This window comes from Diadema setosum, chromosome 21 (assembly GCF_964275005.1).
Source record: "Diadema setosum chromosome 21, eeDiaSeto1, whole genome shotgun sequence".
Taxonomy (NCBI): Eukaryota; Metazoa; Echinodermata; class Echinoidea; order Diadematoida; family Diadematidae; genus Diadema; species Diadema setosum.
Window position 1 is genome coordinate 9,305,627 of NC_092705.1, and position 12,536 is coordinate 9,318,162.

At 41.8% G+C, this 12,536-nt stretch overlaps 1 protein-coding gene across 1 annotated transcript in view; it reads right to left on the bottom strand.

Annotated features, from left to right (window-relative positions):
* Positions 1–1,217: 1,217 nt before the first annotated feature.
* LOC140244903 (low-density lipoprotein receptor-related protein 6-like) overlaps positions 1,218–12,536 on the bottom strand; it is a 126,201-nt gene continuing 114,882 nt past the window's right edge. The window contains exons 23-24 of the mRNA XM_072324511.1: positions 3,702–3,774; positions 1,218–1,485 (exon numbers count right to left, since the gene is read on the bottom strand). Of these exons, the coding sequence (XP_072180612.1) occupies positions 1,218–1,485; positions 3,702–3,774 (341 nt within the window). The remainder of the gene's footprint in view (positions 1,486–3,701; positions 3,775–12,536) is intronic.

The window sequence follows — 12,536 nt, forward strand, 5'->3', positions numbered from 1 at the left end:
AAATTACTTCAAAACATCTCATTTTGCCCAAATGTTCTCAGAAAGAACTATGTTCTGGAACGAAACCCCCCTCCTCCGAATCATGTGGAATTAACAGCCACCATGATTTCAGAGTTTACTCTCCCTCCTGATTGAGCACATTCACTTTGGGCAGACATCAATTCGTGCACTCCTACTATCCACAAAGGTCTGTGGGAGCAGTGCCACTCACAACTAGCCCACATTGAACCTTGTCTGGCCTGGCAGCCATCATCATCCTTTAAACAAGGAAAACTAATCACGCATCACAAGCACACATTAACCCTTACTGTACTTTCTGTGCCGAATAGCACATATCATGTCTGTACTCAAACTGCCACTAAAATGGAGATTCACCTCGCCCCCTTTCATCCTTTTTCCGTCATCATGGCCATCCTGTTTGACTGAGGCACATTGTTCTGCCTTAAGTGGGCTGGCTGACATAATATACCTAGGTTAAGGTTTTGGGGGGATGTACCGCAGAGTTAAATTCAAGCCTGGCTCAACCTCTTGAAGGTCTAATTGCCCTGATTTCTGCCTCTGACAAACTTTTGACATTTTTCACTTACAACACCACAACACATCTTATTCTAAGATACATTTCCTTGTCATCTTAACTCCATGATCAATATTTCCTTTTATTTCATTTAAAGATTAGCTGTCATGCACACCACTGACAGCATTCGAAAGTTTGAGGAATATATTCCTTCATTTAGTTTTCCACGAATAGTTCCTGAGGAGAATTCCAGGAAAAGGTGATACATTGATACAAACCTTTACTATCCCAGAGGATAAATATATCCCTTCTTTAGTTTTCCACGAAAGGTCCCTGTGGTGAATTTGAGGAAAGGTGAAAGTTTCATTGATATAAACCTTTACAGCCCAGTAGAGGATGAAACACACAAATTGGAAAGAGACCCAGATCCATGTAACATCCAGACCGAACCAGTTCCGTCCGGATTTGACAGCTCCTTGATGCATCCCTCCAGTTACCACCACAACGTCGGTCCACTAGGATCCCACCTCTACCCGAGTAAAGTCTTCAAGGCAGATTAGATAACAAAGTCTGCCTCCACACAGCACAGAAAGCATAGGTCAGAGGTCAAAGGATCCGGTTAACCTGGGATGCCTTAAAAGAGTCACGCTGTCCATGCCATGTCTTTGTTTCTTTAAACGGGGGCGATAGACGGTTACAGTTCTCACTCTAGCTGCATGTGGATTTCGCGATGATCTATGATGGGGCCAACATTGGCCACGGGGTCCTCCATCATGATGGCCATGTTGCCCAGGTTGCCGTGGTCGCCCGTGGGCGTCACGGCGGGCGTGTCCTCGTTGAACTGGTAGAGCACCTCCCGGTCGCTCTTGCGGTGGTGGTGCTGGTGGTGATGGTGGTGGTGCAGGGCCTTCTGGTGGGGTGAGTTCAGGGAGATGGCCTCGGGGTTTATTGAATGGTTTGGATTCCTCACCCTGGAAACCAACATACAGCAGAGCATTGAAAGAGTTAGAACTTTTACATCAGTAGTCCTCCCTGGCTAACTTTTGTCAGGGGCGTTCTGAACTTGACCGTATCACCACATTCAATTTAAAGTCTTCCTTTAAAGGTTTAAGTGGACCTGCTCATGAGAGCAAAAAGGTTGCAATTTGAAGTATACGCTAGCTTAGAGAAAAATAACCAGTGCATATCAGGTCTAACTTCAATCAAACTTTGAGAACTAAAAGTTGACCGTGTAGAGAGCATATCTAGCACTCTGTTTCACATTATTTTTGTGAAAAACAATATAAAAGAAAAGCCCTCATGTAAAACCTTGAAAATTCAATGAAATACCACTATGTAAATGGCTATCATTACTAGTATAGTGCTTGGTTCAGTTTTGTATCAGAACACCTCATCAGTGATCATTTCTCCCAGTATGTCCTTCTACTGTTTAAAGCCCCTGTTCCACTATGCCGTTCTCGCTACGATTTGACAATTTTCTCAGATCGGGAAGGATCGGGGGAAGCCTGAGCCGATCTGGACACAGTACGATGTTAGAACGCTCTAAGTACGCTGCAGTTACGACTACCACGTGCTTGCTACGCTCTTACTACGATGATCGGGAATGAGGCATTACGATCTCTGCCGCTGCAGCTACGCTTTAGAACAATCTAGCTACGCTGTCAGTGCGAAGTTGCCGATGTTATCCGATTGATGCACGCTGTATCTACGCTCTCTGAACGATCTATACGATCTTATCACGCTGTCACCCCGTTCAGAGAGCTGAAAAGTGCCCGATGTGTCCCGATGTACCCCGATTCGACTGTTGATCTGCAGTCAGTCAACTTATTATCATGCAGAACCGAAGAAATATACTGCGGACCTCGAAGAGGCTCCTCAACTCCCTGTTCTTTTGCAGCAATGCATTGTTATAAAGAAAGACGTGCTGATTTTTCCAAGGCTTTCTCTTGATGTCCTTGTTTTTATAGTCCGTCTTCCTCCAGTTGTAGATGATTTCATATTCTTCAAAATTCTGCTATGTCCTCTTCCTCCTCTTTAAGCATCACGTGCAGTCTCTCTTTCTTCGCCTTTTGGGTAGCTGCTTTGCTGCTTTCTTCTCTTCTTTTTCTTCATCGCTTCTCCTTCTTCGAAAATTTGAGCTCCTTCTTCTTCATGTTCTGCCCTGGCAGGTGCAGCGACAATGCCCTCCTCCTCCTCAACAGTTCTGCCTCTCGATCTCCTTGATCTTCTTCTGGCAGACATTTTTGTGTAAGTTTTCTTCCCGTTCTTGTGCCGATATTACTACGCTCAGAAAGACCTTGTTACGTTCATCCCGCTGCGTTTACGCTGTCACTGATGCGCTCTCCCCGCTTGCCGTACGATTAAAAGTAGGTCAATTTTGATCGGGGAGATCGGGAAGAAATTTTGAACAGGTTCAAAATTTCTTCCCGATCTGAAAAAATGCCCGCTCCAACCCCGACCTCCACACGCCAGTCAGGCACAGGCGCAGAAAACTGCGCCTCCCGCCAGGCGCAGAAAACTGCTACTTTGGGGTTATCCGCCCGAGCGCCGAGCAAGTGTGCCCGCTACAATCGATTCTCGTAGTTTCCGCGAACAGTCGGTTCCACTGATACCGTCTGTGTACCAGGCGCCCGTTACTGCTTTTTACTGATTTGCAGTGCACTAAGTACTGTATGCAAGACAAATTGCCAAAACACGATAGTATGTATGTGTATACTGCACTGTATCACCATAATTATATCGAAATACAGCATGCATCAGGCACATCCAGAGCCACACGCTCTCACCAACAAACACCATGCGCTATATAGGTCTCTCCACACTGACCATAGCTCATTTATAAATCAAGAAATAGGCTAGTGAGATTGAGAATGAAGTAGGAGTCATTGGGATTACCTTGCTGTTACGATGTTACGCTGTTCTGCTTCCTTTGCAGAATCATCTGCAATTAACTCTGATAACTCATGTTTAACTATATGTGCTCCCTTGTATAACTCTGTCTCTCTGGAATCTAATCTAAAACTGCAATACCTATCGCATAGCCCCTGCCTCTGTGCTTTGCCCATGGTTAGTTCAAGACCAGGGAGGTACGAGGTAGGCCCCACAGAGAGCCTGGCCGCACTTTCACAACACTTTCCTTGTTTTAAACTGCTGCCCTATGTTTACTCAACAGAGATAAGAACCCAACCTGCCGGAGAGAGTACCACAGAGAAGAGAGAGGGGGAAAGAGATGATGCGTTGAGAAATGGAAGGTGGCTGTGCTGGGGGAGAGAAAGGGAAAGAGGCCAAGAGAGGAGATGAGAGAGGAGAAGGGAGAGAGAGAGAGAGAAAAGGAGAGAGGAAGGTCTGATAGGAAGGAGTACATTTCTGTTACACTAGCCAACACCTGTTGCACAAGGCTAAAAAGAGGGCAAACCGGTGGTCATTCAAAAAACATTTACCTAATTATGTATTCCGACCAGAATTACGCCAGATGTCAAGGTTGTATTCCCCTAGAAATTATTATGCAAGATTAGGTATTTGGCTTACTACAGAGGAAATATCAGAAAAGTGTCAAGGTTAGAATTTTCGTACGAAATTAATATCGATTTGGTGTCTTCATCACCTAAATTTTCTCCATGCCTTTTACACTACGAGCATCGCGTGGCATGATGGGTATTGTCATTATAATATTCATGATAGCAGAAATCGGCGCTTTTCGACAGGCGCAGTTTTCTGCGCCTGTGCCTGACTGCACGCTGCTGCTACGATGCTTCCGATCCCCGTAAGCTTTTGCCACTCTCTCCCGATCTGCTATCTTGGGACAGATCGGGGTCCAGGGGGACATTTCATGAAGGAACTTGTCGGATAAAATATCTGACAAGTCAATTATATCCGACAAGTTTTGAGAAATTCTTTAGTCTGATTGGCTGATTTCTCTGAACTTGTCGGATATAATTGACTTGTCGGACATTTTATCCGACAAGTTCCTTTATGAAATGCCCCCCTGATCGTGATAGTGGAACGGGGACTTTACAGGATGATAGTCGTGCTACATTTACCAGTTTCTTTTACCTTTCTTCCTTTGAAGGTTGTGCGCATTGTCTGCCTTGTCAGCTTAAAGGATAAGTTCACCCAAATACTTGTGAGAATTGAGTGAATGCAGCAATATTAATAGAAGACATCAGTAAAAGTTTGAGAAAATTTAGGCAATATGTTGAAAAGTTATGACTTTTTAAAGTTTCAGTACTGCCATCGCGGGATATGAGAAGACTATATACACACTAAGAAATCAGGGTTCATTTTGGGGTTCAATTTGGCCCAGAGCACCCTTGCGTGGACTGGGGTTGAATATTGAACCTCTGCGGGTGCTATTTACTCCAAATGGGGTTCACCTCTGAGAAAAGTTAAAGAAGAAATTTATAGGAAATAATATCATATAAATTGACTGTTTTCCATCATTTAATGTTATTTTGATTAATTTCTAACATAAATCATGCAATAAAGTTGTCTCCGCTTTGAATATAAGAATCTTTAGTTTTACCAAATTTGCATGAGCACTGGAAAAGTTCGATGCGGCTACGAAAAGTGCCGAATCTGTGACGTCACCACGTGTGTATGCAACCCAGTGGGATTTACGTATCTAGGCAAACTGTGTGCGCTTTTCAGGAAATTGGTGTGTAATTTGTTGTCAATCTAGAATAAATCGTCCGCCAAAACTATATATTCACGTCGTGAACTTGTTTGTTTGTTTGTGTTTATTGAAATCATATTTTACACCCAGAAATTTACGGAAAAACAAAGTTTTAAAAGCACAAAACCTATCGTCAGCTCAAGATTCACGATTGCCGTGATCAGCTGTTCCTTCGTACAGCCACAATTTGCTGTTATTATTGACACAACAAATCGATCATTGTGGGGGAATTGCGAAAGCTGAGGTAATCTTACATACTCATGAAGGATGATAACTAAGTCAAAGAGCTGTAATTGATTGGAAATCATTTTTACACCCATTAATTTACAGAAATACGACGTTTGAAAAGCACAAAACCTACCGTAATCAGCTCAAGATTCGCGATTGCCGTGATCAGGTGTACGCACAACAGCCAGCAGAATCGGCCGGCAGTGAAGAGGTATTCCTTGATGCCGTGATTTCAGCTTGATTCTTCTTCGAAATGGCATGATGAAGGTTTGTTAGATAAATGTGACCTTCTTTTTCTCTTGTGTGTTGGTTAAATTCTAATTTCTACCTCAACTTGCTAAAAAAAAACCCAGTCTAACAAAGCTGGAATCTGCAACATTTTCGTGCTGAGCAGCAGTCACGATACACGTGTTGCATGCAAGCATGCACCGCTGCTGCAGCGATCCCCACAGTATAACACGTAGGTTGCGTGCAAACAAAGGGGTCCTCGGCGCAGTTGACCAATCGTGAACACGTATTTCGATTACGTGTCTTGGTAAGCAACAAGGCTGTTTACGCGTCTGGGAGACGATTTGCATAAACTTACGCATGTTTCAGACGAATTTATGAATGCAAGTGAGTAGCATGACATCATGCCATGACCATATTTGGAATGAGCAGAGGTAGAGCTTTCTGTAGGTACCAAATATGTCAGGGTTCAACGCAGAATGTCTAAGACACGATCGCCAAAAGAACAGTCATTTTCGCCGTAAGCGAAGGCGATTTTGTCTTTAGACGTAAGATTTTGGCCAACATTTGAGATTGACATCCCACTTTTCTCTTCAAAATTCCACATTTTGTAGGTTGTATTTCGAAATGTTGCTGATATCAACTTCAAAATTTCCCCTACAACGTGATACCAAAATGTCAATTTGGTCCCTGAGGTAGGTCATTCTTTTTTTTTACCTTTTTCGGGCTGTAGCGCGAAATCACATTTGCCGAGAAGTTTCGGGTTTTGCCAGAGCAGGTCTCATATAGCCGTACGGCAAATCAGCTCATACACATTAGGTGACGTCGCTCAAATCCGATGTTTCTTGTAGCGAACGGAGCTTCGTGGTCATGGAAAATTGGAAATTGGGTGTTTTTTCAATCTCAAAAACAGTTTGGGAGTAAAGTTACATCGTCTAAAAGATATCCAGTTTTGTTAACTAGCTTCTTAGCTTTCCGTTGATATCAAACTTGTCATATTTCTAGATTCTCTATAAATTTCTGCTTTAAATTTTGAACCTCCGAATAGAAGAGCTAGTCTGCTACAAATACTTAGAGCATAGTTTTGCGTTTATACTTGTTATCATTTTTCATGCAGTATCACTGATGATTTGAATTGTGGATTATGTTCAACTTAGAAATTGCAAATTAATCGATATACATATAAATGTTTTTGTTGATGTTTGATAAGATGAAGTAACATTTTGTTCGTGCCAGTTCCATAAAATGTACGTCGGCAAAGACTAATACGCCAACCCCACAAATTGACCAATCACACCAGAGAAGACGATCGACGCTCCGATTTTTGAAAGCTCAGCTGATCGCACGCACACACGTACACAGACACAGACGCCGGTATTGTACGTGTCACACAAAGCGTCGCGACATTTTGTAATACAAACACGTACTCTGATCATTCTGGAGCTCATCGGCGATTGCATGGAAGCGGGATTTGTTTGTCACAAGACTTGCCGGTTTATACAAGATTAATGTGAGTAAATGTTCAAAAATCGTGACTTATTTGGGTTGCTTCTGTACGGCTAAATCCTTCAGTTCAGTTCTTCGCTAACAAGTTCAATCGTTTGTCGTGCCTGCAACTTGTCTTTGTTACCACGTCCAAGCGTGTTTTAACACCGCACAGCGACAGGTTGCTTGCATGTCCTTCTCTCCGGTTAGTATTACACTGCCATTTGGTAACTTACAGTACACAGCCAAGTCGATGTAATATTCGCACAGCGTACTAACATGAAAACAGCGTCTGGTCGGGCTTAGCCTGACCGGACACTGTGCTGCGCACAGGGTCTGACATGTGTTAGTGTTTCAACGTTGTAAACGACCGTCACTATTTACGGCAAAATCACATAAAATACCTTTTATTTTGTATGATTTTAAGAGTAATATAATTGCAACACTTACCTACAGCATATTTTCCTGATTGTTGAGTTGAATTCGGCGTTTTGTTGGTATCCAGACCTTGCTGTTGAATTTTTCGGAGTATAAATCGTGCGGTGGCATCTTTTCCTTCGAGAGCTTCAAAAAATCAACAAACTACCACGCATGCGCATTCAGAAGTGGTTGCTTTTTACCTACGCCCGTGCGCCCGTGCGTTTCATGTGTTACGTAAAACTTGTAGTAGATCTGCGCGTGCTGCACCGGCAATGATTTGACCTTTTTTAGTTGGGGTCATCCGACTATCTCATCACTTCCGCCCCGACTACCTACGTTGTAGTATACGAGAGTGAATGCCATTCATATAACACGCAGATGAGGAGTGAAGCAGAAAGGACGTTTACAGACCTGATTTCAGCCACAGATTTCGGTAAGTTTTTGACGTAATTAAACAAAAAATCGCATACCGATTATTAAATGATGGTCATAGATTACGATAATTCCTTATATTTTAGTTTTCCACGATTAATAAAGATATTCATGAAGGAAACAGTGAACCATAACAACGTCTGCGAAGGGTGCAGCCGCTGTCGCTTCGCGACAGCAGCTGCGTGTAGTTAGGTCAGGCTATACCATGGGTTAGAGAAATCGACAAGAAATGAGGCAAAATGTTTTGCACTGTTAAATGGACATAGAGTGTAGTGACTTGTGCTACTGCTTTTTCTTCGATTACGTGTGTTTAAATGCGAGTGTCAAGACTGAATCAGGGGCGGATCCAGGGAGAACCGCAACCGGCGCACGCCCCCCCCCCCTTTATTTTTTGTTGAAACAAAAGAAATAAAAAGAAAAAAATGGGGGAGGGGTGCGTGCGCCCCCCTTTAATTTTGTAAACACGCCCCCTCTTTACGGAATTCCTGGATCCGCCCCTGTGAATTAATTGCGACCAGAGTTAACTGTGTATGGGACCGGACTGAGACTCGACACGCACTATCTGCATGCCCGTGATACAGTCTGCGTGATGAGCTGAATGAGAGTGGGTCGGCGGTGACATACTCAGTACATGATACGGATACCAGTGATTGAAACACTGAATGAGAGTAGGGAGTTTGGTGAGATTTGGATTTTCTTTACAGCATCCCCATAAATTTGGTATCATTGGAAAGAACACGCAAAGAGATAAACTATGGTGGTAAAATCAGCTCAAACCGTTGAATAATGGCGAAGTTACAGGCAATTTTAGCTTCCCGAATCACCATTTCATGTCTGTCGCCTTTCAATTCTGACATGGGCAAAATTACCAAAGAATGAAAGTTCGATACTATAATGCAAAAAACAAAAAACAAAAACAAAAACAAAAAAAAAAACAAACCTCCCAAAACCCAAACAAACTTGAATTCATTACAAGGTAAAACATTCTAAACTATCAGGAGACAACAACAAACAAAGAATAATAAGTACCCTCAAAACAATGTCAGATGACAATAAAAAACAGGCTGCAATTTAATACATGTGACTCGTTTCAATGCTAGTATTTAGGTAGTAATAGGATGGCACATCAGTTATAACAGTAATAATGATAATAATCATACAAATCTATATTGCATATGTAATGATTATATAATCATATATGTATATCTATGGGATATATAGACCCTCTATATATATATACATATATATATATATATATATATATTGTATTTATAATATATTATATATTATATATTATATAATCATATAGAGTGAAACCCCGTTATAACCAGTTCGGTTATAACGAGGACAATTTCGGTGCATCATGATAAAGAAAAACATAAGCAATTTGATCAGATATAACGAGGTTCCATTTCTTGACTAAATTGCCGCTTTCAAAAAAGCGACAAACGAAACATTGAAAACCGAATTCACGCTATCCACGTCTTTTTCCCGTTTTGCAGAGAACTGTTCCTTCCATTTTTTCTTCTAAACCACGCGATAAGATACACAGGAATGCCTTCCGATGTTCCTACTGAATAGACCGGTTTACTAATGTATGCACAGATCTTTAATTTTGCACACGGCCGCAACCTCGGGCAAACAAAGGATGCGAGCCTGCAACGTCGGCTGCTGCAGCCGTCCCCGACACGTCCCCACATGTAGACTTGCGTGTATGTTGTGTACATGTGTGCGATGCATCAACTTCGACTTTACCTCCTGGCATTTCGTGTGGCTCTAAATCAATTCCCAACCTTAGATGAGGGAAAATTCTGCTGTGATCAAACGCAATTTGGACTATAGTTTCGATTTTATTGAATTTTGGCTTCGATTTTGTCTTCAGTAGTTCTGAAAATGGGTGGAAAACACTGCTGCTACGGAACATACAACAGTATGACCGCATCACTTCAAACTTCAATGATTTTAAGCATTATGATTGATTATGAAATCTAAACTAGACAACGAATCTCTCATAATCGATATATTTCCAAGGATTTTTTTTAAAAGTTAGACTCAGACTGATTAGACTTCATGAAATAGAATGATGATTTTGACCTATTTTTCTATTAGCAATAACAGTTAGGGGCCTAGCCCTAAGTAGATCTAGAGTAGATCTAGAGTAGATCTAGACGTAGACCTAAAATTAAAAACAAAAACAATGATAGACCTTACCTCCCTGACATTCGCAGTAGGCAACGTTTACTTCCCCCGTTGACTTATTCATCACGACCCAGGTCTGGGTAAGTTGGTTTGTTGAGGCATGTCCGGTCGGCCTAACCTCACTTAGGAAAACACGAAAAGGGCTCGTGTCCGAAACCTCATTGAACTTCAGGCTTGAAACACTCCCATCCGCGAAAAGACGGTAGTCCTCAAATGACTTGTATCCCTTTAGCTTTTCCAGTGATAGTCAGTCCGATTGATGATCAGGTAGTTGAACACGTCAAGGAGTCCAAAATCTGGAATACTATCGAAGTTGGATGTAAACCCAGCGAGCTTGTTAGCATCGGAGAACGAGCAGCCTACCAGAGCGAGCTTCTCCTGCAGTGACCGGCCGGTGTCCGCCCGGGAGAGGTCGGGATCGATGGGCAAATCCAAATCGGCTACGGCAGTTGCACTAGTTTGATGAGTTTCTCCTTGTTGTAGCCGCTTGTGCTCACACCTATATCCCTAAAATACTCAGTTAATTCCTTAACTGTCCAATTCATCCATGGCTTGCTCGAACTTTGGCTAGAACTTGAAGCTGACGCCATCTCAAAGCAAGATTATAGCAAATAAAAGTTGTCGATTATCCGCAGCGAGTAATGATCGTAGACAATACACGCGTGAATGCAAAAACAGTGTGGCGCGCGCGTCCGCGCTTATTTCGCTTGCCCGACTTAGTTACAATCACTAGGGTCGCGTGGGGTTGACGTCATTATGCATATCATTAGTAAACCGGTCTATTAGTAAACATAATCTGATTTTCTTTTTCGCGAGATACGCGTGTGTGATATTAGGTCAGACCACAGCGCAACGAGAAAAAAAAAAGGTTTACAACGCATTCTAAAACTTTTCATGTAGCGATACTTGTGGCCAAAAGTGGACAATTGGAATGCGTGTGCAACTCATCATTATATCCTTTCCAATTTTAGTTCCGACTTCCAGTTCTTTTTGCTGGTTAGCAAATATGAGCGTGGATGAATAAAGCCGAAATAATTACTGATATCATCACGATCCCGCCGGATGACAATAGCGTAAAAATAGTTGAATAACACATGTTAACCTACTTAATCGGTGTTCGGAAAAAGAAAAAAACGCATTCAACAGTTCAAGAACGGATGTATAAAACGCGAAGCGATTTTCGGAAGAAAATAAAGAACGCATCTTTATCCCTTCGGGCGCAACTATCATACATTGTAAACAATTACAGCCGAAATGATTCATGAAATTATCGAATTTCAGCTGGACACCAACAGCGTAAAGTACCTCGCAAGTTAACGATAAATAACGCATGTATGTTACTCTGAAATCATCGCGATCTCGCCAGGTGACAGTAGCGTAAAAAAAAAAAAAAAAAAAGTTGAATGACGCATGTTATCCCAAATCAGAAAAAGAACAAACGCATTTATTAGTTTGAATAGATCTGGTTTTGTTCAGTATCACAATTCTAACACTGCATTTCACAATGAAGATTTTTTTTTTTTTTTCTTTCAGAATGGTCTACCAGGTACAGATTTGCGTAAAAAGGATCACAACCTTCAACATTCAATCCTGTCGCATATTTTTCAAGAACGGATGTACAAAACGCGAAGAGATTTTCGGGAGAAAATAAAGAACGAATTTGTAATCCCTTTCGGCGCAATGATCATACATTGTACAAGATTACAGCCGAAGTGATCCATGAAATCACCGCATTCCCGCTGGGTACCAACAGCGTAAATATACCTCGCAAGTTACGGTAATCAACGCCTGTATGTTACTTTTTGCGCTGGTGTTTAGAAAAAACTTAATAAACAAGAATTACAATAAGGAAATAACTCATTTCAGCCTCTACTTTTTCGTCTAATTTACAAATGGTTTCCCTTTATTCTCTCAGTATTGATGATCCATAATTGTATAATAACAACGCAAAGGATGTTCTTAAAGGTATTAGCCCACATTTGTAAACCTGCAGCAATTGGTCTCATAGTTAGCATGGAGTTTGGGTATGATTGCAGTAACACCTGTGCAAAATTTCGTTCCAATTAGTCCATTACTTTCATAAAAATAAATGAAAATGCACCGTAATCCGTATGCATGCGTATAACGCTCGCTAGCTCCGGTCCACGTACGTGTTACATGTACAATGTACGTAGCTATAGCCCGCGCTCGTAATTCGATTTTGGGTCGGGTTGACCCGGTTTGAAAATTGATTTTGAAACGATGATTTTCTCTGTTTTATCGAATGGTATAGACAAAGAGCGACAGGTGAGGTATGTTACTGTTATAACTTGTACTTGAAGTCATATTGGACCTGTTTTATGCAGTTTTGATTTTCAT